At 42.1% G+C, this 26,776-nt stretch overlaps 1 protein-coding gene across 4 annotated transcripts in view; it reads right to left on the bottom strand.

The window, feature by feature from the left end:
* Window positions 1–26,776, bottom strand: part of SLC6A6 (solute carrier family 6 member 6) — a 54,976-nt gene that overhangs the window by 19,107 nt on the left and 9,093 nt on the right. For 2 of the 4 annotated variants that reach the window (XM_053989146.1, XM_053989143.1), the window contains exons 4-8: window positions 24,251–24,307; window positions 11,754–11,993; window positions 11,025–11,159; window positions 8,597–8,831; window positions 2,656–2,788 (exon numbers count right to left, since the gene is read on the bottom strand). In XM_053989146.1, coding sequence (XP_053845121.1) covers window positions 2,656–2,788; window positions 8,597–8,831; window positions 11,025–11,159; window positions 11,754–11,993; window positions 24,251–24,307 — 800 coding nt within the window. The remainder of the gene's footprint in view (window positions 1–2,655; window positions 2,789–8,596; window positions 8,832–11,024; window positions 11,160–11,753; window positions 11,994–24,250; window positions 24,308–26,776) is intronic. The other 2 variants (XM_053989147.1, XM_053989144.1) reach the window with 1 other exon arrangement.

The following is a 26,776-nucleotide window of genomic DNA, read 5'->3' on the forward strand; positions in this document are numbered from 1 at the left end:
CTATTCAGCAACATCATTATTGGAAACTAAGGCTCTATTCATCCAGTCTGAAAATATGTCTTCATTATCTTTAACCTCTATTCCCACTCTCTTTGAATAACAGCCTACTTCTTCTCTTCTTGTTATCTCCTCATTCATTTGATGAAAGAGCCCTTTGCTTTCATCTCCAGCACGAGGGTTAATTGAGCTTGCATTTGGACAGTTCTATCTTTAGACCCACACTTTTTGACCTCTAACATTTTGCTTTCTTTGCTCATCAGTGCTTTCCCTCATTTTTTATATAACTGCTGTGCTACAGTCACTACTGTCCAAGAAAGGGCATTTTTCTTGGAGTCAGATGATTCCCCCAGGTAATTACAGTTTGCTGCCATGAGTTAAAATGTGTTTTAGTTTTCCAGAATTTGCTTAACTACTGCAAAGCTCACAGGATGCTCCATTTTTCTTCATAAGTGTGTCCTCTGAGAATAACGAGAACTCAAAGCCTACATTGCCATAATAATTCACAGAGCGGGTTGATTTCATAGAAGGAAAGGAAATTTTTTCATAATGCCCTTTCTAATTATCTCTTTGAGTTTTCTGTATATTTTCCACAAATAACATGTATTGCACATTAGTCTAGTTTCACCAAAACCAGGATAAAAGGAGGATTTCTGCACCTTCTTATTTTTTAAAATAAGCCCGGACTATGAAAAAATCAAAGTTTTCTTCTCAAAGGGAAAAAAAAAAAAAAAGCTTTGACGTATTTGCAGGAACTGAATGAACAAAAACCCACAGAGAGGTCTTTGTACTGCAGGTAGAGATTCTCTCACAATGCTGCAGGAATTTTTAAAATTAAGCACATTATCTAAAACTTAAGCATAACTAATATTTTTCATCATGATTTCATATTCATCTGTCCAAAGGTTTAACTAAAAGATTTTAAAGCTACATCTTCCCCCCACCCTGCTCTCCAAAGAGCCATTAACACGCTGGAAAGCAGGGAAGTGCTATAAACAACCCTCTACTAAAGTAAACTCAACTTTTCAAATAATTCAAGTCCTCCATTAGAGTTTACAGTTTACTTTTGTTTGACCCCAAAGTTAATGGAGTCAATGGAGTCAACCGGAGACTTTCCAGGGGTTTTGTTGGTCTTTGGCTGCACACCCGCACGAGCTCCGACGCCGCAGAGAGCAGTGAGTGAATTCCTACCAACCACCCTGCTTTAGACATGAGACCATTTTGCTGGATTTGCAGAGAACACAGATTTTTAGATATCTGATTTTAACAGACCTGTTTTCAACCTTTTATCTTCATGGGGAATACCACAGGGAGCTTGGAATGCCTCTCTCTGCTACCAGAGCCTTTTCTGAACAGACACCAGGGTTGTCAAAGGTGCTAGAGAAATGTTCACTTCCACTCTGCTGCTGTAGGAGATTTCCTGCACCCACCTTTACTACAAAACTTGTACAAACTCCTCACTGAGTCACATCAGTCAGACAGAATAGAGGAACAAACATTTTTGTCAATATGTGCTTTACAAGTGTGGAAGCTGCTCTTTGGGGGAAAGGTGGAGGGAATCCAGGGCAAGGCACCAGCTCTTTAATGAGGCCCATTGATAAAAATCACAGAAAGCAAGGCAGAAACTGCAGTAAAGCAAGTGGTTTAGTCAACATTTGAATTCATGAGGTCTGGCTTCCTACAAAGTTTTGTCTCCTGGTTGATTCTGCAGTGTGCAACAAGCTAAACCTACTAAATGATGCTCTCTCTGCAGCTGAGGCACTTGGAATTTCTCCCCCTGACTTCTCTGGGGACTTATAAAAGATAAATTCACACTGTGGCCTTTTTCTTAGGAGGGGCACTAATGGGGTCATTTCCTTCCACCTAGCTGAGAAGAAATGTGGGGAAACTTAGTATTTTGAGATTCCTCCTCCTCTGTCAGACTAATCTGAACACTGCGTCAAACAACAATTTTGAAAGCTAAGAATTACACAAACACAATGGCTTCAAAAACTTACGAAAACAGGTATAAAAACACTACTGAATGCAAGGGGGAATGGTATTGTGCTTCACACCAAGTGACTGACCAAGACTTGCAATGGAGCAGGATGTTCAGGAGTGATGCAACTGTTATCCTTTACAGGAAAACATGATTCTGAAGAGCATGTGATGGGACGAAACCCACAAGCTATGCAGGATGTTTGTTAGTGACAATGCTCCTGAACAAGTACCTAAGTTTAGCCCTGAGCTCTTCCGTAAGCGAGCGGCATTTCAAAAATGCTGTTCCTCCACAACACCCCTACCACAGCTCTGTTAGCATCCATCCTGCTGCACTGGGATGAACTTGACTGGAGTGAGAACACAGACACACAGTGCAGAGCACCACCCACCACAAGCCTGAGACCTTCTGCACTCATGACATCAGTGGGATGTTCGTCCTCTGAGAGCTGAAGTGGAGCTCAAGCTCTGTATCTGCTTCTTGATGCCCTTCCAGTAGTGGCTTCTTGACTCACAGGCATTTTGGACATTGGTAATGACCCCCAAAAGTCAGTTGAATTCTCTTACTCAATGGAAAAATACGGTTTTTCCAGGAAATGGTGAATATCTTCCAGAACAGCATCTTAGTATTCCCGACATCTCTAACTGCAATGATTTTAGCATGGGTAAAAGAGCACTTACCTTCCCAGTGGATTTGACTCCTTTCCAAATGCAGAAGAAACATATCACCCAGACGAGGAGGAGACACAGTGCTAGATCCCACTTGATAATACCAATATCTTCAATTCCCGAGGACAAGCTCAGCACATTGCGCCTGAATATTTGAAAGGAAACAAAAGAAGAGAGAGATGCAGGAGCTCAGTTGACACAGACTCTGGTTGTGATGGGTAAGAAGACACGATGGTGTGCAGGGCAGCTGATGACAGATCTCTGCTCTCAAAACACGTGCTAAGACAGTGGCTTATGTGAACAAAGCTGTGCTTTGCAACCCTACATCTCCCCTATGTCTGTGGGACTCCTTAAATCAATATACTGCACAACATTTAAAAAATTTAAGCTCTTTTTAGGAGCCTATGACCACCCCAATATGAGATAAAAGAGTATTTGCTTTCTTGAAGACTGAAGACCAACTTGGCCCAGAGTGAAGCTGCCTGGCAGTAGTACACACCATGTCTCCATCATGGACACTTGCAGCTGATCTGTATCCACATGTTTCTGCTCCTTTTCAGTTCATTAGCAAGGCTGCCATGAGGAGGAAAGGGGAAAAGCAGTGCAGGGAAGTGTCAGGCCATTCAGCTTTGCAGGGTGGAGGCTGGAGCCATTATCTGTTCTTCCCTTGGGGCCCCCCAAAAAAACACTGCCTGGGTGCTGCCACCTGCCCTCAGCGCCCCCAACACCAGGGTCTCATTTAGCTAACACCAGATTATTTGAGAAATTTTATTCCCTAACTTAGGTTAATAAATAAAAAGTAATTCCTGAGCTGTGTTTTAAGGGAGCAACATCTGACCATTAAAAGAGTCTGATCCAGAGGGGAAATATTCTTTTCAAAATTCCCATGGCTTACCATTAAATACTTAATTTAAACTGTTTTTCAAATAATTTCATGCAACATACACTGTCCTCACACACTGTGCAGGCCTTGTCATACTCAACACTTCATTTGTCAAATATGTAAAAGAACAAACTGTTTCTTGCTGTTCACTGAGCTAAAACTCTGCAAATGAACCCAGTAAACTCTGTAAGGTTTTTTTAGTCAAAGAAAAGTTTTGACCTCAATTATCACAGAGATAGCTTGCCCCAAGACTACAGAAGTGAACTTGCTATCTAACATTTTTTAAAATTAATTATTAGTTAAAATTTACTTTCAGACAGTTGTAAAAGTCAGGCACTTTCATTCACCAGAGTCATGGAGAGCAGAGCCCAGAGCAGTCTGGGTCAGGCCCATGTGTGTGGCATGCACAGCTTTGTGTGGGGATCCAGTACAAGACAGACCATGGTGGTTTGGTTTTCCCCTGAACTAATGAATTTGTTGGTGGATTTTTTTTTTTTTTTTTTTTTTTTTTTTTTTTTTTTTTTTTGCTATTACCATGGAAATAATAGTGAATGAAGTCACTGATGGAAAATCTGCAATTAGTTTTTGGAAAAAGCCCTGGATTGACCAGTTTAATAGGACTCAAGCTCTTGCCCATCTGTTTTTGCGTTTCTGTTTGCCAAACTCACTTGGATTACCTGTGTGACCAAGTTCTCACAAGAAATGCTTTCTTCTCTCTGAACGTGTGTGTATTTTGTTGTGGAAAACGACTAATGGCACCAGACAGGGTAAGTCTGCCCTAATCAACACAGCTATTCAATAGTTTTGAGAACCCCCTCAGTAATGAATATTTGGCATAAAGTTGCAGCCTTGCTCCACCTGAGCCTAAAGAAACAAAGGAAAAACCTGCTGTGCATATACAAAAGAAGAAAATACTTTTATAAGATGAAAAAGTTCAGCTGCAACCTTCTATGCCTTTTTTAAAAATAAATGGCAATTTTCCAGTCAAAGGGGCAGTTCATATTAAAAAGGCAATCTATAGAGCTGGCTCTTGGGAAACAGTGAATAATTAACTGCAAATGCCTTTTGGAATAGGGAGCTTTATAGGGAGCATTCAGCTAAGACTATTTTGCTTTTTACTGTGGAACTAAAAGCAAGTGGCCATCTCTCCTAGAGTTTGCCCCAGCAATTCTTTCAAGATTTTTTGGAAGGCACCCCAGTGGGCGACTGACAGACAGATATCTTGCTTTTCTTGCTTATCCCATTTCACAAAGACGGACTTCCTCAAGGAATATGCTCAGAATTACTAGGGGAGCTTTACAATTGTTTTATGACTTCTAAGCCTGCATATTTTTGCAGAAGCACTCAACCTGGATTTTTGACTCTGTAAATTCAAGTTCAGGAAGAAGCATGAGCTGGGCTGTGCTAATAACTCTTCAACTTTGTTACATAACCCCCATATTACTGAGATTCAGCCAAGCCCACTCAGCTACCTTCACACCACACACACAGAGTTGTTAGTCATTCAGATTTATAGTCTGATGCTGTCATTAACTGTCACTCATATATAATCAATGGGACAACAGGCCGGGGCTGAGTTTGTTATAAACAGGAGTTCTTGACCCTTGAACACTAATATGTTCTAGTGTGTGCAATATGGAAATGTAACAGGAGCTGTAACTGGCTGTACAACATAAACAAAAATAAAATGAAAAGAGTTATGCAATCCTTGGGGGATATTCCAGCTCATTAATCAAGTGAATGTAGACAGGACCTTTTAAACCAGGAAAGGTGAAGCACCCTTTCATGCTGGATGGACAAGAATAATTAACACTGAAGAGATTTCACAGAAGAATATTAAAAGGAGAATATTAAATGATTTTAAAAACTCTCACGTTTGCTCTTAAAGGCAGAGACAGCTGCTCTAGATTTTGTTTAGTTTTTTGTGTTGCTCCCTTTAGGATTACATGCCATTAGCATGTGATGGTCCTTCTTGGGATTTGGACAAATAAAGTCTGCTGATTACCAAATATTTATAAACACTTGGCCAGCACCAGACAATCAGAGGTTTTGTTCAACCCTAATTACCCTATTACACTTATCCCTTATGTTTTAATATGTGTGTAAGCCTTTAAGGTTCTGAACTTCAAAATAAAATCTTCAGAAATAAGACCTGAAGCATGTGATACCAAGAGGTAAGTCTCCTGATATAAAGCCTGATTTTCTTAACCCCCTTTTATTGCTGCTCAAGCAAGCATGTGATTTGCACAAAACATTAATTCAAATGAACTGAAATGTCAGGCTGCACTATATATCCAGCCAGGCTGAGAAGTTCAACGTGAAGAGGTTAATGCGTCTATGTGGTCAATTATACCCGGGCTGCACTAGTTTTACAAAGCAGTACTGATGAGGACGCTACATACGCGTCCCACAATAAAAATGGCATTGGGTTTCAGAAACCAAATACTCACAAACCTCTGAATTAAACTGGAATTAATTATGCCACAAAGCAGATGGATATCTTCAGTTAAAGACTAATTATTTACCTGTCCCTTCAATGTTGGTAGCTGGCTGGCTGGCAGCCAGTATTGTCTATGGCAGCATGGTACCTGAAAGTTCTGCAAACTATTTTTAATTTCAGAATTGTAAAGAACAGTACCATGTCTGGGGATATTCAGTGCTTGCACCATGTGAAAGCTATGCTACTTTTATTACAACAGTGCTGCATGATCTCTGCTCTTACTTTAAGACATCAATAGTTATTTATGCAGAGACAGCAGCTATTTTTAATAGTCCTCTAAGTGTCATGACTCCTGGAGGCAGCTTGCTCGGTTAAGGGCAGTTTTGCCCATGATGAAACAGTGAATTATGGGCAGTATGTCTGTCCTAGTAGGATTACAAAGCCAAACTCCTCCCTAGTAAGACTCCGGGGAAGAGTTCAGCTTACAGTGTCTAAAGCTGTTGAGGACACAAGTTAAAGTGGCTGCAAAGTGCAGGGAGAGCTACTCCAGAAGCACTAATCACTGAGCAACCTTTGCTCCAACTCTGCTACAGGCACAGAAGGAGCACAACTGAGGACAGCAAAGTGTGTGAGGATCAAGGATTTGTTGTCCAGCCTCAGGCTCCTCCAGCCTGACTACATCTACAGGAGGATTTGGCTCAGCTTGCAGAGGAGTCTTCTGACTTGGTTTCCCTCAGAGGGAAGTTAACTAAAAGCTCCATCACTAACATGCTCCCATGGGGACATCATTCCCCTTACCCTTGGCTGCCCTGCCACAACACCCTTTATCAAACACCTGTTGTGCTGTGACCCACAGAGAGCTCTGCTGTTCCCCAGCATGCTGGAGCCCTCACTCTTTTACAATCCCTTTCCCAGCTCCCAGCCCTTTTCCTTTCTCTTGTGGTATCTTCAGTCTCCTGAAGTGAACATGTTGCCTGGGGGCAGGCATTGCTCCCTGCCAGGGAGACAATCTGGCCCACAGATCTGTGCAGTACAGGAGCAGGAGCTTCCAGAGCAGCAGGACAATTCCATGGACACATCAGGAGCCGCCAAGCCCACAGGTGCCCAGGTGCAAGAGGACAGTCTGCAAAATCACTGCACAGAAGCACTATGATGAACATAGTGCTTTGGGAGTTTGGGAGCAACTGTTTCAGGGGCAGCACCGTGGACCTATGCTTCCTTGGGAGGCCTTGAGAAGACCTTGGAACACACGACCAAACCAGCCACTCATTTGGATTCAAGGCCTTCAGTTCGAAGTCATTGTGGGAGAGTCCAAATGAGTGAGAGCTGCTTCCCCTTCTGCTGCAACTTGCATCTCAGTTCCTCCAAAATATTCAAAGGTACCACTTAACAATAATTTTCCAACTTCCTCCATATTTAAAAGGGAAGAAATCACCTGGAAAAGCAGCTGCCCATCAACATGGAAACACAGAGCTCACGGTGAAAACACTGCTCTCAGAGCCTGCACCCTGTCTCTCACACCAGCCACCAGAGCCTTTTGACAAACTACCAATCCCAGATTCAATCTGCCCCTTTATATTTTGTCTCTTCTGTTACAAATTTTAGCACAGCTCCTAAGACTATTTTTTCCTAAACCTAATGCATGCCAAACATCTTCAGCACGAACACGATTCCTGCTGGGGCTTTGGCTGATGCTTATTTTTAAAAATAGAGAAGTAGGTACAAGTTGATCAGAGATGAAACTGCACTTTAAACATGCTGAAAAAGCTAAGCTGGGCCAGAAATTGATTCTGCCCATAAGTGACTATCTGAGCAAGCAAGCAAAAAAAATATTAATAAACTATTCGAAGATACTTTGGATTTAAGTTTCCCTACAGGTGTCCTCCTCTGCTATGTTTTAACACTTATATAAACATACAGGGTTTCGAGGTCATGCCTGTTCAGAGATCACGTTATGCAATATGATTTAAAACTTGAAAAATAACAGAGAAATGAGAATAAGAAGATTATGACTGATGAAATTCAGGCATCTGGCAAAACAGTCTCCTCAGAGACTGCAGAAAAAAACGTAACAGAGATGACCTGAGAAACCTAGAATACAGGACAATGTTCACCACCTCTGTCAGATTTATTACTGAGGTCAAAACCTTACATTGTTGTCAGACTGAAGAGAGATGTGTTATAACTTCACAAAGTGTACTGCAAATGATAACAGCTGGGGAGGAGACAACCACAGAGGTGATGAATTGTCACTGTTTCCACTGTAAATCCCTGCTATCAGGGCATCTGCAGTGACTTGTTTGTGCTCTCCTGCCACACTCAGAGAATCCAGCCAAGAAGGAAATAAGTTTTCTTCCAAAGAAGAAGCTGTACTGGGCTTTTAAAGCTCCCTGTATAGTCTAGGATAAATACACTTACACATCTAGCACCTGCCTCCACCACTCCCAGACTTCCCAGTCTGTATCAAGATAGGTGAGATCCAGTAGCAAACACTGCTCAAAAAACTGACACCCAGATCAATTTTCTTTTCCTATCTAATGCTCCCCACTGGGCTTCCATAAAATCTCAGGACTGACCTCTGGCATGCCACCAAAAGCTCCCTGAAGACACCATGAAGAGGGGGTACTTACTCCCAAAACTCTGTGACAGGAGAGGTGAAGTTAGTGGCATTCAGTGATATCCAGAGTGTTTTGTTCTTCCTGAGAGTGTCTTCCACACAGGTCGGCGTGTTCCACTTCTGGTGGCAGTGTGCCCATGGCAGGACGCTCTGGAACGACTGGAACAGGTAGTAGAGTCCCCAGGCCAGGATCACGATGTAGTACACATTCAGAAGGGACACAATCACTATGGAAGCATAACCAATTCCTGGAAAGAAGGGGAGAGAAAAGAAAAATGTGCAGATGTGACAGCTGCTGCATCTTGTGATCTCCTGGGGCTGGTGCCATTCCCACTGTGTTGTGGGCTTGTATCTTGCCCTACCCTACTGCTGATGGAAAGTCAGCTCAACAACACATAAGCACAGGCCTGCCACCATCTCTGGCACTCAGGACTGAGTTTCTGGCTATGGTTTGCTGACACTGAGGGGAGGACTGCAGGAATCTATTTCAGCTATTTCAAGTTTTAGTAGAGGGAAGTTGAGGCATCAGGTTTTGCTTATTGGCTGCACCATTGTCACCGATGAGTTAGGAACAGATGACACAGACTCAAATCAGAAGGCTAGAGGCAAAAAGCCCCACATTTATTCTCTTTTTTTACACCCTGGTCCACTGCAGGTGGACCTGATTGTTCATTTAATAAACACATTTCACATGATTGGCTAATTAAGAAGACACCCATCAGTCAACAACTTTATGAGAAAACAACTTGTTATAAACACCACCTGTGGATTGTTTAATATTTGATTATCATTTTTCATCTCCAGTTCCCTAAAGCTTCCCAGATCGATTCATGGGAAAACTTATCTAGCTTTCTCTCTCTCCGACCAGACTGTTGTATGCACACACTATCTCACTTCTTAGGTACCTATGTGGGCAACCTCATTCTTGCCACACTGTCCCCCAAGCCAACTTTCCTGGCAGCAGCTCAACTGGACAGCATCTGCACCACTCAGTGATCAACTGGCTGGGCTCAGTCTAAGTGGGGGAAAAAAAAAAAAAGACATTCCTTGAATGAGTTAAAAAGGAATCAGTGTGAAAGTGGTGGTTTCTGCCTCAATTTCACTTGTGCAAAGGAAGCATGGTATTTGTGGATCTTATGGTTACCTGGATCAAACTCTGCTTACACAGTCTGCCAGTTATGAACCACAAGCAAAATAAAAATACTTCCTTTAAAAATTTAGAGCTGTCTCTTACAAGAACCTGTGAGGCTTCCTTTAACATCACTCTGATGGATATTCCAGCACTTCGGATACCTGTCTCGTATTTTACAGTTTAAAGCCTTGTTGCAGCAGGAGTCTTTATCACCAGAGATTATTTTGTCAGATGGCAGCAAGCAGAGCAAGTGCTATTTATTCTGTACATCTGCATTTCTTTCAGCATATACAGCTAGTTACATTAGCTACACTTTCTCTTTATGGATGCCTGGGAGATTGCTATCTAAACAAGGAACATTCCTTCTTCCTCCTCCTCCTCCTCAAAAAAAAAAAAAGTTTTCACAAAAGTGGGAGGAGGAGGAAGAAAATTAAGCTAAAGCAGCACAATTACATCACCCTCAGCAGCATTTTGAGTACTAGGTGGGAGGGTGAGCCTCAGAGAAAACCCCCACTTCTGCTTGGGGTGACATCAGGGGAGAGAGATGCCTGGAACAGCAACAGTGGCACAGCTAGAGACACACCAGAGCGAAGTGCCCACTGTTTCCAAATGGGATTTGAACAGGGCCACATGTTTAGTGTAGTTATTTCAAATGATTCTGCCTATGCTGTCCAGCTGCAAAGGGCAATCTACACACAAGACAGACACCCTCTGTCATTTTTCTAACCTTTCATTTTTCCTTCTCTTTAACTTCCAGAGCAGCCTTCACACTGTTCCTGTGAGCATTGAGCAGGCAAAGGCCCTTTGATAATATCAGACTAACATTTGCCAGGACCTGCTCAGTTATGACCAAGGCCCTGCTCCTGAATCCCACCAAAAAATGCTGTCCAGGTTTTGACTGCATCAGTAGCAGACAGATGGTGCCAATGAGAAACTTTCACATGGAAGATGGATTTTGAGTTCCAGACCAAAATACCACTTCAAAGATGGTTTCATTAATACCATCTAGCCTTCCAAGACAACGCTTTCTCTGATACCTGTAAACAAAATGTGCAATTGCCTTAAAAGGCATAATATGCAAGTTCTTTCTTGGTTATTGGCAGTTTTGCCAGTTAACAAGCTGATAGCATCAAAATCAATACCTCACTTTGTCCTTCAGACTCTGTGACTTCTACCTTTCCAGGAACCAATATTATACCCTTAATTCCTAGAGCAAACAGCTGAGTTAATGGACATGAGGGGAATGGTGCTACTACATATAGTTTACCAAGGGGTCTTTAGGCAGTAAAGCACAACAAGATGTACTAACCAGTGAAAATAGGGCAGATCTTTTCCCAGCATGTAATTCCACCTTCGGAGGTATACTGTCCTAGCACCACCTCCAGGAAAAACACGGGAAGACCTCCCCCAAACAGGAAAATGAAATAAGGTATAAGAAATGCACCTGTTGAGAAAATACAGTAGTACATAATGAGATTAAATGATAGAACTTACACAAGATCATCAAAAAAGTGGCAACAGGCACATAAAAAAAAAGATATTTGATACTTTAATATCACTATGCAATAATCTTATTCTGGGGTATTTTTGCTCATTTTTTTCTGCAAAAAGAATAAGTATAGGCTGGAAAGGGCATTTTCTTACCTCTTTGTAGTGAATATCTCTAATAACAATGGCAGATTGTTAGGCACACAATACTTTCATATGGCTCAGACTGCTCTTATTCTGAAATCCCCTGGTCTGAAATCCTAATGGTCTATATTAATAGCATATCTTTTAGTTAAAACTCAGACTCAGTTCTAGAAGAAGTAAAAGACCAGGAAAGGTTCAATAGCACAACATTTGAAACTGCTGGATTTTTTTCCCTAATAAAGTTTTAACAAAAACTTTTCAGTGATGAAACAATTTCTCCTGAAGACTGGTGAGGGAGGCAGAAAACACAGGTATGAACAAGTTTCTTAAAAACTGGATGAAGGCACTGAAAAATAGTGAGCATAGGGCAGACACACGGATTCCTGAGCATGGAATGAAAACTCACCTCCGCCATTTTTGTAGCAGAGATACGGGAACCGCCAGACGTTGCCTAAACCAATGAATCCCCCCGCCACGGACAGCAGGAAGTCGATCTTGCTCGCCCACTTCTCCCGCTGGGGTGGCTTTCCCTCAGCCTCATCCTCAGGCCGTGTCCCCGGGCTCTTGCCGGGGGAAGGTTTGAGGATGTCTTTGTGGAAATCTTTCAAGCACTGAAGCTTTTCCTTTGTTGCCATATTTCTGCTTTCTACACAGAAAAAGAAAAAAAAATAAACAGGGGTTTACTAAACAAGTCTTTTCCAGGTGAGCTCTCTAACACTGCAGGAACTGTTTAGCCAAACTCATTCCATACAAAACAGTGTTGTTTATTAAACTGAGGTAGGAAAATACTTCTGATGACTTCACTGACCGGGAGAGGCAAAGTCCCCCTGCCTGCGTGGTCACCTCTCTGCAGCCAGAGCAGTGCAGAGCACCGTGAAGCCCTGGCACTGCTCGCTGCTGACCTGCTGCCTGCAGGGAAGGGGCGCCTCAGCAGCGCTCCCCGTGCCGGCTCCTGCACGTGGTGCTCCTGGGCAAGTGTCTAACGCTGCTTCCATGCCCAAAATAAAGTACAAATCACTGCATCTGGTTCCTTCTAAAACATTTATGTGAAATACAGAATAGTAAATCTCACCTTTCCAGATAAAAGCCATACTTCTACTTCCCAATAACTTGAGTGATCCTATATTATTTATTGCCTGCAATTTCCATTCCCTGAAGTACTATAAACCTTTCAGAAAACTATACATTCATAAAAACTGCAATGGAAAGTCATTTGTTCTAATCAGCCTGCAGGAACTGAAGGAATCTTTTCAGCTTATTCCATTTTCTTAACTGCACTGTTTTCCCTTGACATCAATAAAGGGACAAAAATAAGCCTTTATATTCAATTATTGTGAAATGCACACCTATGCAATGGAACAGTTTGCTGAGAATGATGACTCCTTAGTTAATTAAAAAGTCAGTGGCATGAATCATATTAAATCATAGCTGGTTTAATAATTTATATATATAATTTATTATCAAAATAATAGACATTGAACAATAATAGCAGAAAGAATTATTCTAACAAGTGCCTTTTTAACCAAGATTTTCTAATGAAAACAATTCAGGAGTAACTTGTAGCTTTTATGTTAACTGAGATCTCGGGCATATGCGGCCAATTAATTCCCCACATAACTCAAGTGACTTCAGCTGGATCTGACCAGTTATTTTTGCATAGTGTGTTGATACTGAAATTTTCACCAGAACCAGGCAAACCAGCAAGTTTGCTCCAGATCACAACCACTCGCTGCGTATACATGCCATTATGAGTATAGTCATAAAAAAATCATGCTGCAGATTATCCTGTTTGATAGCTGCCAGCCTCCCCTGTACCTGCATAATGGTTTAGATCTCTAACCTGACTGAGCTCGTGGCAGTGACCCAAAGATTAAGCTGACATTAGCTCTGCAGGAAGTTTTTAACCCGAACATGATTTGAGATAGATATGCATCACTGTACCTGCAATGCTTTCCATTCACCACGGAAAGTTTCAGAGGGCTAACACTGCCACAAACCACAGCAGCTCCACACTCACCCCACTGGCACACTGGTGGCCTTTGCAAAGCAGGCACTGTGACAGCAGCTGCCTATCAGGCCATGATCTAAAGAGGGACTTTAATCTCCACAACGTTAATCATTATGACTTTCTACTGCTTTTTAAACAAGGCCACTGGTGAGTGTGCTGGGTGACACGAGCACTGCAATACCTCGTGATCAACAGCAGAGAGAGCTCACAGAAGGAGAAGTGAATCACAGGGTGATGGACCATCACCATGGCAGGGGGATGAAGGCAGGATATATTCCACCAAAATATCTCCTTTGGTCACTGTTCGAGACATGGTATGAGATAAAGCAGTAACGGAAAAAAAAATGGTAGGGCCAGCTCTGTAACAGTCTTTAGTTGCTTTTGGGCTTAATTCACATTAGTTAGCTTGAATATCATGAATGGAGATTAATGGAGGTGCGTCTAAAAGGGATTCACAGCAGCCTTAACCTCCGTGAGACATCTGCATCTCACACCCCAAACAGGCACCATCCTGCATAAACTCCTGGAGTCCCCTCTTGAGGGAGAAAAAAAAGTGGACATAACTGCTTTTCTTCAAAGAGGTGGTTGTTGTCCTGCTCTCTCTGCAACAGCTACCAGGTATGGAGAAAGCTAATTTTTGCTTTCTTTTCCTATTTGTGCTCCTTGAATCCCTATCTTTCATCTTGCTGGAGCATGTCATAACCATCAGGCAACAGGCTATTCTGGGCTGAGGAATGGAGGGCATTTGGATCGTCTCATGGAAGCTGTTCTTCACATGGGTTATTGAAACACTCATCAACAGAAGGGGAAAGTGTGCAAAAGAGAGAGGCTCACACCTAGTGTTTAGGGTATGCTCTTTTTTTCACACAGATTTTTGGTGAGCCGGTGGGACAGCCATAAACCTGCTTAAGAGGGCACAGAGATATATAGATTTATAGATCCCTGCATGATTAGGTTTGAAATAGGAGCTTAACTGCTCCCCGTGGAGACTGATACTGGAAATACCCCAAAAGAGAACCTGGGAACACAGGCTTCCCTTATGTAAAAAAACCTAAGGAGACCTGCAGCATTAGCCACCTCTAAGATTAAAAACTCTTCAGGATTGCAATTTTTTGCAATCTACTTTTATCTTGTGACACAGAGTTCTTTATTTTTCTGCCAGCTCTAATCCTCTTGACTGCGGATTTACTTTGACCCAGGTGTTAGTCAGCTCTACCCAGAGTTTGGAAGGCTGACCAGTTGATTGCATTCTGTAAACTCTGACTCTCCCTGGGACAAGGTGATCACCCTATGGTTTGTCCCAATTAGCTGCACACAAAATGTGAAGTGGTGGCTTTCCAGACTTTTTCTTTGTAACTGAGTGGAACTGCATTATAAAAAGGGATTTCTAGTTTGTCTCAAGATACCCCAAATTAATGGCTGTGTTTGAAAACCTAATTAGTAAGTGTAAATTATGCTTCAGCCTTAGCTGGAATGTGATGACAGATTGTGATCTCTCCCTTAGTCCATGAACCCTCAAGGTCATGCTTGCTTTTGGGGTCATTTCACTGTATGGGTGGCAGGAGATGAGCCACCACAACTTTGGTGCAAGTCACCAGCTCTCAATAGTGGGGCACACTACCTATCCAAGGCCTGCACAAAATTAGTAACAGCCCAGCTTTTCTGTGTACAGACTTGCTAAAATCCCAATTGTGTCTGGAGGACCGGCAGCTGTGGCTGGCAGGCACGTACGGTCCACCAGTACCACAGGAACTGTCACTAAGCGGCCACCTGGGACTGTGCTCCCAGCCCATGTCACGTTCAAGGGATGTCGGATTTATCCCCCTTTGCTGCCAACCATTGGTGTCCACCCAGCCATTCCCAATTACAGGAACTGTCTACAAAGGCTGCAAGGGTGGGGGGTACGGGCGATTCTCCCTGGTGAAGAAAAGCCAAGAAAAGTAAGTTTGTTTAGTGAAAGGCATTGTCTTTTTCCTTAATGGGGTTGGAGTTTCATTTCCTTTAGCTATGTCCCACTGGGTGAGGCTAAAATGGCTCTTAAGGGAAATAGTCTGACAGAGATGCTGAAACAATATGTTGTCACCGCCCAGGTCAGAACCAGAGAATAATAGGTTATTTTTACTGTATCACTTAGTGGGATGGTATCCGAGATCTAAGTCCATCAGATTCCCCCAAGGAAATATATTGTGAAAAAATGCTCTTACAACCACATAGTCCAAAAGGAGCGATCCAAGTTTGAGGCATATGTCTGCCTCCCAGAGACACACGTCTGCCTTCCAGGAGCCACATCTGACTGTGAGAGTACCCCCTCCAGGAAGCTTCAGATGGCCCCAGGAAGCTTTGGCTTCATCTGATGAACTCAATATGGATAAATAAAAAGCAGCAGTCAAGCCTGCTATTTATGGTGTGCCCCTAGGCTGAGCCCAGTCACACTGCAAAAGCCTGATCCGATAGCAAGGGGAGAAAAAATCCAGACTGGGCCAGGCCCAGAACTGCTCTGACATAGACTGGTACCTCATTAACTGGGAATGGAGTAATCAATTATCAAATTGATGCTGGCAAAATATGGAAATATAGAACAAGGGATAGAGCATGGGCACTTTGCACTTCTCAAGTATCTGCTCGCTGCTGCGGCCAGGAGGCCCTTCCACAGGAGAGTCATGTGTCTGTGCCTTGCACAAATTTCCTCAGGTGAAATACCCTGCAATAACCCAGGTCCTCTTGCTGCCCCCCATGACTGATTAATCTTTGATGCACAGGTGAAAATACCTCCGTAAGAGGAGTGCTTTCACAGTCAGCTTGGCTTGGGCCATCCCCTAGGCTACAGCTATCAGATCTTCACATGTAGAGTCTGCACCTCAGATAACCCACACCCTTTAAAAAAATACTGGCATTGAAATGTAGTCCCTCATAACATGCAAAAAAATGAGGGGTAGAGGAAGGGGGAGGCGCTGCACAGAGGGGCCAGACGGTGAGCGATGCCCATGAGGGAAGGCTGCCAGCACAGCCAGGACCTGCTGGTTGTCAAATCAGACACAACTCCCAGTACTGTTGAACCACTGATTTTTTTTGACAGACAACCCATGGATTACAAATCTGAAAATACACTGTGTTCAGTTTTTGCTTTGGGATTACAGTAATGATCCGCTCCAAGCTTCTTACAGCTGAAGACAAGCAACCAATGCACAGCAACACCTTCCAGGAGGAGCCTCGGGGACAAGCACATCATGGATGCCACCTCATTTAATAGTCACTAAAAATTAAATCTTTGAAACAGTGCTTTTCCAAATGCTGATGGACATGAGAAAATCAAAGTCTGGCTGTAGACACAGATATGTGGTTGTAAATATTTACACATGCTAAAATGCATGCCCTGTCTTGCATCTGAACACCAGAAACCACAGCAAAGCAGATACTTATTTTTTGGCCAATGCATGTAAACTTTGATTAAAGATTCAGCATGCTAAATTGTTGACTAGCGTCGTAACTAAGTGGGTTCTTTTCTAGCTTCTCTTTCTGTTAGAAAACTAAAAGCAAAGTACACATTCAGAGTGTTTCACCTTGATGGGAATGTTGCTTGAAGAATGACTGTATGGCTGTACCACTGATTTTATGGGCTATTTTTGCAGTATGATGTGTATCATCATTACTTCTGCTTTCAAGGACCCTTCTCTACTAAGTTCAACCTGTGCAGACTGTATATCGTGAGCTTCTCAGTGCTCCCTCATCCTTTTCCGCCTCAATGACTTTTGAAAGACATCCGTTTACCACATTATAATAGATTCTTCTAACTCTGTTTAAGCTCACTGCTTCTTTAGACATTGTCATCTCCCTTATTTTTCTGACATTTATTTTGTATTCTGCAAATTGAAGTCAACATTCCCTTAAAAACTGAGCTTTCCTAGAACTGCCAATCTATTTGTGGGTTGGCTCTTTTAAAAAATTATTATTATTTTACTTTCACATTCATGAATATTTCAAAATTAGATGCCCTGATTGCTGGATCAGAGCTGGTCTTCAAATAAGCAGCTTCCACTTCCATTGAGAGAAATGGAAAAACTGCTATTGATTTCAACAGTAGTAGGATCAGGTCCCAAATAAAACTGCATTTATTATGTTTGGCTCATTTCCTAGGATTACTTGGAACTTTGAAAGCTATAATTCTTGATGTTGACAGCTCTCCCTCCCTCCCAGGGCAGTGTGGTTAAGCCAATCGATACATGATTAAAATAAACAGCCCCTTGATCAAACTCATGGCTTTAGTGCAAGTCTTTCTGATCTGGAGGAAAAAAAAGCCTTTATGTCTGCCAGCCCCCAAAGCCCCACCAGTTTCCAAGGAGCACCTGACTTCACTTATTGTCCCTAATTCACATCCAAGTTCATTCTGCTTCATTGAACAAGATACCTACAATTTCTGAAAAATAATACCACTCTCTTTACTGCACACACCGCCTCTCTTCCTACTAAAAAGTGCCTCTAAAAATTCCCTGAACTACAGCTCTCTGTTCTGTTTTTAATGGACTCTTTTTCTGTATACTTTTCTCTGCATTTTAGTTGTTATTTAAACCCTAGAATCCATTTGTCCTTTCTTCTTAGTTTTTGCTCCAACTTTCTCCATCTCCCTTCTCACTTCATAATTTCCTTTTCTTTCACTGTGATGCTTTTTTTAGTCTTCTAAGACTGACTGGAAAATCTGCTACTGAAAATTTTCTAGGAGGAAAATTAATTTCTTTATAAAGCTGAAGCCTACTCTGAAAGAAAAGCCCAGGGCTTAATGCAATTTCTTTTTCATCAGTTGTGGTCTGCACAAAAGGTATCTTTTTTCCCTACATGCTTTTTTTTTTCTTGCTGCTGTTTCCATTCATGTTCCTCAAATGCTTCAAATAGGAACCATGTCACAGCACTGAGCTGTTATAAAATCCTGCATCTTTGCTCAGATTTCAGCAGCAGAAAATCTGCAGTCACATAATACTCTAGATGCTCATTTTGTTCTACTTATTTATGTCAAAGAACAAAGCAGTTACAACTAAACCTGGAACAGGAGGAAATTAAAAACCTTTTCTGTTGTGTGGGTGGAAAGGAAGAAAATGAATACCCACAAATTCCAATGGATTTCAGAGGGAACATGACCCTGACCCTAAACAGGGGCTGAGGCAAAGATGATGCTCCCCAGCCTCAGAGATGGAGCCTGAGTCCCCAGGAGATGGCACAGGGCAGTCGTGGCAGTCAGGAGGGAAGCACGTGGGATGCAGTGGAGGTCTGGCACACCGAGTCACACTGGTCATGACTCTGTCCTACTGAAATCCCTGGTGGGATTTCACAGTGTCTCTTGTATCCCAAGTGTCCTGCCTGGAGAGCCATGGTGATCCTGCTCTGTCCCCTCCTCAGAGAAGCAAGCCCAGGGGTTGCTCTGGCAAAGACAACTAAGGGGAAGGAGCAAGGGGTTGGCAGAGGCAGAGAGACTGAGAGGAAACTGCTCATCCTCACTGTGCTGGTAACTCTGAGCAGGAGAACAACCAGTTAAAACTTGGGTTTGCTCACGTGAAGCCAACTGCTGACCCAATTTAATGCCTCTGGGTGTGCCAGCTCACAGCCTCCTGACTGTCAACAGGCTGGAAAGAAACACCAGCTTCCCACTGCCATCCCTGCCTGCTCCCTCTGCTCTACCAGCTCACCCACCGTGGAAGTGGAAAATCATTACTTCACTGGGTGACACCACCTCTTTCTCCTTATAAGAGGGCCCTTAACAAAATGCATTTTATCCATGTGGTGTAGCAAGCTGATGGCTTTCCAAGCAAGATGGGCATTGTTGAAGAAGATTCAACAAGTTGTGCACATCCTCAACTATTCTGTCTCCTTGTACCCTGAAGTTATACACCTTCTGACCAAGGGAACAAGCATTGTCCTATTTTGCTTTCAATTCTGAAGCTCTGTATCTGAATGGACTGCAATTTTCTATCAAGCCCTGGTGTCAATTAAGTAATTTCTATTGCCACAAATAAACCACATCAAAATCAATTAAGGGATGTCCTTCATTCTGCTATAAAAAAAGGCAAACCCCCTAAAGCTCACAAAGCTTATGAACTCAAACAGTCAGTGGTGTGCACTGTGCATATTGAATTTTTTGCATGTGATTAATAGTGTATTGATCCTATGTGACACTTCTGCAAGGCACTTGCAACACATGATAATGTCAGACAGCAATTTCCATGCTACAATAATGGAGCACTGCCCCTGTGAAGGGAAGATAAACAATAAAGTAGTCATTTAGTGAGGCAAATGTGCAATAAAACATATGAATTCATTATACCAAAGTAGTTTTTTCTTGGGGATAAATAATTTCACCCTCACCTGTTTTTTCTTTCACACTAATGCTAAATTTAGCCTTAAAGTAACCGAGTTTACCAAATAATGTTCAGGGCTTTCTCACAATTGAGGAGTACTGTACTTTTTTATTATGTTTTCTAACTAAGTAAAAAACAGATGGATGTATAAGATTACACATTTTTGGAAAAACAAGTAGTGTCTTCTATACCCAGCAATGGCTTTGATCAGCTGTTGCCATACCTGCCTAGGCTACCTCCACACAAAGCTAAGTTATGTTTTTACTGCCTCTATCCATTCATCTTGAACAATAACTGAGGACAGATTTTCATCCCACCTGTGGCAGCTGTACAAACATGTCGTACAGTACCTTATTCCCAGAAATCTACATCCCCGCACCATCAGTGGAAGGGAATAATCCTTTCTTCTCCTTTGTTCCCGTGCCCCATCTGCCCAGCACCTGATTTTTTTTTTTTCTAGACTACATTAATGGAAGGAAGAGTTGTGCAACAGGGCACTGTGGGTGGAAAGCAGCCAGCCAACCTGCACCAGGAAAACAGCTATTACACGCACGCGATCCGCAGTGTTAGTCCCATTACAGGGCTATAAAATATGAGCAGGTTACAAAGCCCTGAGGGCTGGGCCATGAGCACTAAAACTTAATGGTGAGAGTGAGCTACTTTTGATTTTAGCCTTGACTTCTCCTCCATGCTGGCAGTAAATATCAGCAAAAATATGACTCAGTGACAGAAATGAGCTGTAATCTTTTAAGAATTGGAGTAACAACCCTTTGCTGATGAACCAGGGTACTCAGGTGACTGGGGTGCTCTGCCAGGGCACCTCAGCTCACAGGCCTTCAGCCACAGAAATTTCCTAAGCACCTTCAAGTTTAATTTACTGCTGTTGTTTTCTTTCCTTCAAGCAAAAACAAGGAAAAAAAAAAAAAAGGGAACAAAAACTTTAGGCATATGAATTTTCGCACAGGAAATGAAATTGAAACCACTGACACGGCAGCGCAGCAGTGTGGGCGGGTCTGCAGGAGACATGCAAAAAGAAGAAGTGGCAAAGCTGATGAACAAGCTCAGGGAGAGCACAACTTTGCAAAACAGACTGGTGGAACACAGACTTTCACACACAAAAAAAGTGAAGCTCTGTAGACACTATGATATTTATTTGCTTTCCTGCAGCTGGTGCCAGGTGCTGGCTTGCACGGCCAGACAATGGCATGTTTTGTTTAATCCCAGAACAGCCTTGGCTCTGTCTCCAGCTGCAGCCCCGTCCTCTCAATTTCCCTGGCTGCCCAGAGCCACTCACTGTGCTCCTGGAGGGCATTTGAGAAGGAATACCACTATATCCCACAGGCCTTGCAATGGGCATTATTTGATCAAAATAAATAAATAAAGTTCTGAGTTGCAAATAGAACCTTTAGTACTGACCACTAAACCACCGTGCTTTTAAATACCATGTGATTCAGACTGATTCCCAAGCAGAGGTGTATTTTCAGTTCAGTTTTGCCATGGGTCTCTGACATTTGCTTTCACAGACTGAGAGCTGTGCTCATTTTTATGTCAAGAGATATGAAAACCAAACAGTGCCAGAACAAATACTTCACTTTTCCAAGGAAACTAACACATAAACCACTTCTGCATACCACTTTCTGCAAAGTGCAGGGCACACACCAAGCAGGAACAAAACCCTGGGCCCATATACTACTTGGACAAAAGCCCCACAGAATCTACTCTTGAACTGCTGCCTCCAAAGGGAATTGTATTAAAGCAAAGGCTGACTCCAATACAAGACCCAAGTATCTGCAGTCCCACCTTCATACCAGGGTGAATCCCACAGGCTACAGGTACTTGTTTACTTGTTTTTCTGTTGGCTTTTGCAGGTAAGCTTCCCCAAATACATCATGACAATATGTGAACAGCCTGAGTATTTTTCTCCAACTCCTTTTATCTTTTCAAACAAATGATAGCTGATGGTTTCATTGCAGGTTGCTTTTATAGTCCTGGCTTGACTATTGTAAACTGAACTTACTCCTGTTACCAGCTGAGGATTTTTCTTAGTGCAATTTCATCTTTGCGAACACACTTAAATAGGATACCACTAGTATCTAAAGCTGTCTTCATCATGACTACAATTATTTTTCACTACTTGGTTTTCTTATGCAAAAGTTAATAATGGACAGGTGGGAAATTGTTTGCAGTTCCACTATAAACAATAGGCACCTGACAAGCAGCTGAGATAGCAACAAAAACACTTCACATGCAAACTAATGGTAGAGAGACTTTGGTTGACTTGTCTGAATTTTTGGAGGTGACCTTTACAAGAGCTACATGAACTTGTGGTAGATTTACAGAAGGAGAAATCACCTAGGTGATTCAAAGTCAGATGTACTTCATGAAGTTCCACATTTGGATACTATCTGTCCATGAAATCTGACTTGTAACCTATTGCTTGTGTACTGCACAAAGAACAGTGGAGAAGGGAACTTCAACCCTACTGAGCAACAGTATCTTCCATTACTATATTCCCCCTACCTGGCACAAAACCCTTTTCAGACTTGAAAGAGGAGTACCCTGCATCATTTAAGCAGGATCTGTATGAGGTGAGAGTATTTATGTGGTTACAGAAAAGGGAGGGCAGCAATGAAAGCAAGTCTATCCTGTTAAATCTTGATTTTAGAATCCTGCCTTGTATAAAAGGGGACAACAAAAGCTTTTGGTTGCCCATATTTAGTCCTTCTTCAATCCACTATGGTAGCCCCAATTGTACACTTTACTTTTGATAGAACCTGACGGGAAACCAGGTGTTTATGTAAGCAATATACTTCTTGTTGATAAAGTAGAGAGATGGAGAAAAAGCACCTTATCTTGTCAGACTTGAAAAAGAAGCCCTATGAAATATTCCCATTTCTTTTTCCCACCAAGGGAGTTTCTGAAGGTTTGGGTTTTTTTTGCCCTAGAATAGCTACATCATTGTTCAAAATCCCCTAGGCTGATATGGTGAACCTGAGTGTGATCTTGCTTTCTCTCAGCAAAATTAAAATAACATTGTTCTGACAAAGGGCGTTTTTTTGGCTAACACACGGGCTGACCATGAAAATTTGCTACCCAATGGAGCTCACAGATGCCCCTGTGCACGTCCCAGCTTTCTGGCAGACAGCTGCAGGGCTGGGAGGGCCTTGAGCTGAGGAGCAGATGCCCTGCGCAGCATTAACTCCCTGACGTGGTTACGGCTGCATGAGGAAACCAGCGCGTAACGGCCCAGCCAGGGCAGTTGGTGGCTCACTAAACCCTAAACACCCCAAAGCTCTCTTGAAGGGGGCTAGAGAATAAGATTTGTCACTGAAAAGGAAAAAAAAAGATGATGTTTATTTTTAAATACTTATCATCCTTATAAAGCATATAATTATGCTTTAAACTCTTCATTTGATAACTTCAATTGGAACTTACTGAAGATTTAAAGAGAACTCAAGTGAAATCCTGTTACAAATTCCAAATAATTTCAGAGATACCTAAATTTCACCTACTAATCTCATCTGAGGTCACTATTTACATCTTGATACTGTTCCCATGTAAGTAAAACCTCTGTCACCTCACTGACCTTCAGGAGGTCACTCCTGTTCTATGCAGGTATGAATGACAGGGAGTGAGGAGTTAATGACATGCACAGCACTATGGCTGAATCAGTACAGGAAGTGGATATTAAACAGAACCATAAAGTAATTCAGGGTAGAAGGCATTTCTGGAGGTCACATAGCTCAGCCTCCTGCTCAAAGAAGGGCCAATATCAAAATCAGACTGGCTTGCTGATGGCCTTCTCTGGCCAAGCTCTGGACAAGTGTGGAGAGTGCACAATCCCTGTGCAACTCGTCACACTGCTTCACTCTGCTCAGGATGAACATTTATTCCATATAAACAATCTGAATGTCTCTATTGGACAAAGAAAGAAGATGAGGAGGAAAAGGGAGAGGAGGATTAATACAGAATGACAAGATGATACCAAATGGAAGGCTCACTCTTTACTCTTCTGGTACTGCACACATACAATACAAGCAGTTGGAAAGCAAAAGTTACTGAGGGGGTCTGTGGTGAGTGACAAATGGGTAAGCTCCAGGTTAAGTATAAAATAAGCAACAGTCCCTGGTGGCAGCATATCAGGCAATACCCATTTTATTGTCAGAGTAAAACATATTCCTTTAAGAAAACCAAACAAAAAGCCCTACTGAGTGCTTCAATGCATGCCAAGCAATTATTGCTTTCCACAGTGTGTCCTGTGACTCACTGTGCCACAATGAACTGGCATATGGTGCTCATTCAGGGTATATAACTCACACATTAGCTCTGAAGAGCTAATAGTTACTTGGATTCTAGTTAATTTTGGGGGTTTTTAATTTCCCCATGGCAATGCAATAAATGTCATGCTTATTATTGTATTATTATTATTTTTTAAAAGTGTTTTTAGTGGCAGGCAAGTGTCATTAACACCTCAAATCTCTCGTATGCAATGAAAATCAATTCAGACAAACTCTGGCATGCGAAAGCACATAAATAATTGGTAAATACTACCTGTGGTCTTCTGGGTCCAGATTTGACTGATGCCAAGAGCAATCAACTCCTTTTTGGCTGCAAAGGATAGGAGGGCACTCAATACCTTGCAGAAGGCACTCAGTACCTGGCAGAAATCAAGCTTTCTGTGTGCCAGCTCCCCATGAAAGAGCGAACCATGAAACACGTGCAACAAAAAAGGTTCTCTTCTCTTGCAAGGGAAGGCAATCTCCTAGAGAGACACAGAGCCAGCTCTCTGTAGGGTGTCAAATACTATTCTGGGCTGGAAAGGGGGCACTTTCTCTTATAAAAGGAAACATAAAAAGTACCAAAGCTTCTCTCTTTGAGTGAGTCTGCCCAAGAGCAGTAGACTAAAAATCCAATTTTTATCATGAAGAAAACATCAGAGATGCTTAAAGGCAGAGACTGAATAGTGGCAGAAGAAACTGTGTGCAATTTACAAGAAAATTCTTCTCTTGTAATCAAGATGCCTCAAATGAGCCCAGGCTGCACCATGACTTGTGAGTACAATCAGGAAAACATGGCTTCAAGAGTGCCAGTGGAGCTTTCCACCATACCCAGATGATGGGGGTAAGAATCCTGTAGAGGTAAGGGCTACTTAACCCTTGTATACATTTGACAAAAGTACACTGAAGCCAGTGCTATTCGTTAGCAAAAGTGGGTCAGAAGGACGGAAGTGGCTAATTCAGATTTTGTCCACGTAGGGACTCAGAGCTGTAGCAGAAGTGCAATGGGGTTGAAGGTCATCAGGGCTGATTCCTGAAAAAGGAGGCCTGACTTTTGACATAATTTGCACAATAAAGCAATAGCAATGCTACTGGAATCAACAAAACTATGCTGGAATAAGTCAGTTGAGAATTATATCCTGAATTTGTATGTCTTTGAGCTAATTTCACAGGTATCACACAACACTAACATCTCAAATGTGACTTGGAAGGCAAAACATAAACACTTCAGTCTAAAGCTCTACTGCTCCTGATCCCCAAGGACACAATTATTCCTTCAGTGGTTTCCTGTATAGACCAAATGCAATGATTACCAATACAAACATTTTTCCCTGTGTTTTTGCTTTACAAAATGTAAATTTGGACTGCGTCATCTCAGGTGTTTTCTTTAGCATTTAACACAACAGTGATGGAAGAATATGGCCATGACTTTACTATGAATGGCAGTGGGGAATAATGACCTGCTTTGCCTATTTCCTCACCTTGAATCTCCTGAACTCTTTAGTTGAGTGGGAGTTAGTCAAAATTGTGCCTGAACCAAGACTTCCAGCATCTGACCTGCACTTTTTAATCACTGCTCTGTAGGTTCTTTGATAATGGTCACAATATATTCCCCATCTCCTCGTAAATATCTTTGATTTATTAAAATATTTGTTGCATCTCACTCAGATACCTTCCTCTAGGAATGTATTCAAGAAAGGGCAAAAGTACATAACAACTAAGTAGAGCTGAGGCCTTTTTCCAATCAAAAGTCATATTCATCTATGCAAAAATGTCAAAGTCTTCACTTCACTCAAGGAAATAAAACCAGCATTTAGGTAATCACCATCTTCTTTTCAATGCAAAGACCCTCCTGCCAGAGAAGGAAATGTTGCCTTTGCCCAGATCCCAAACGTTCATTCTCTTATTGGCTAATTCATGACAGTGTTAGCTAGATTTTCATTATAGAGCATTATTTATAGCTGCTGTTTTCATGAAGCAGCTGTAATAAACAAGTGAGATTTATGTTCCTTTTAAAATTGCTTGAAATAATTAACGTTGTTAAATTTAGACTCTGAAAAAATCTGAGTCTACTGATTTTTCTATTTTTTTAATAAATACAGAAGCTACAAAGCAATTTACCACCACCAGTCAGGCCTGGGTCAGAATAGTATGCGTGCCATATAGCAGCCAAAATGTGTTTCAGATGAGGAAATAATCTAAGTTCTCCAAACAACCTTTTAAAAGTAAATGATGGTTGTGCTGAATGAAATGTTTTAACAACTGCACTGTGTGCTATTTTTCTCCAGCCTAAATGCAGACAGGCCTTTATATTATTCCTGTTCTGGTCTGTACAGGTACAAATGGGCACCCTGGATGTGGATCACACTGGTGAGATCAATGGAAAGCAGGATCAATACCGAGACCCAGACCCAGACCAGAACTTTGCAGCTGCTTCCTACCTTGATTTATGCTGCATCTAAAAGCCCTAACCCATGTCAAACATTCAGATACCAAACTCAGAGCTTGTGGTTTGCCCTCATCTCTGCATCATTTACTTTTTCCACTCATTGCCCCTCAACCACAGCTTGCTGTATTGACAGTCCAGACAGTTATTTAGAATAAGTAAACATGGTGCCCTCTCCAACCCAATTTGGCTGTTTCACAGCTGGTGCTGCACTTCAGAGCCTGATCCAACAAACCTGCTTCGTGACAGCACTGAACAAACATCCTCTAAAAAGCTTTCCACCCATATTTGGGGTTTTTTTGGTTGGTTGGTCAGTTCTGTGACTCATCAGCCTTACAGTATTTTTTTTTTTGG

The sequence above is a fragment of the Vidua macroura genome, chromosome 13, assembly GCF_024509145.1.
Source record: "Vidua macroura isolate BioBank_ID:100142 chromosome 13, ASM2450914v1, whole genome shotgun sequence".
NCBI classification, from domain to species: Eukaryota; Metazoa; Chordata; class Aves; order Passeriformes; family Viduidae; genus Vidua; species Vidua macroura.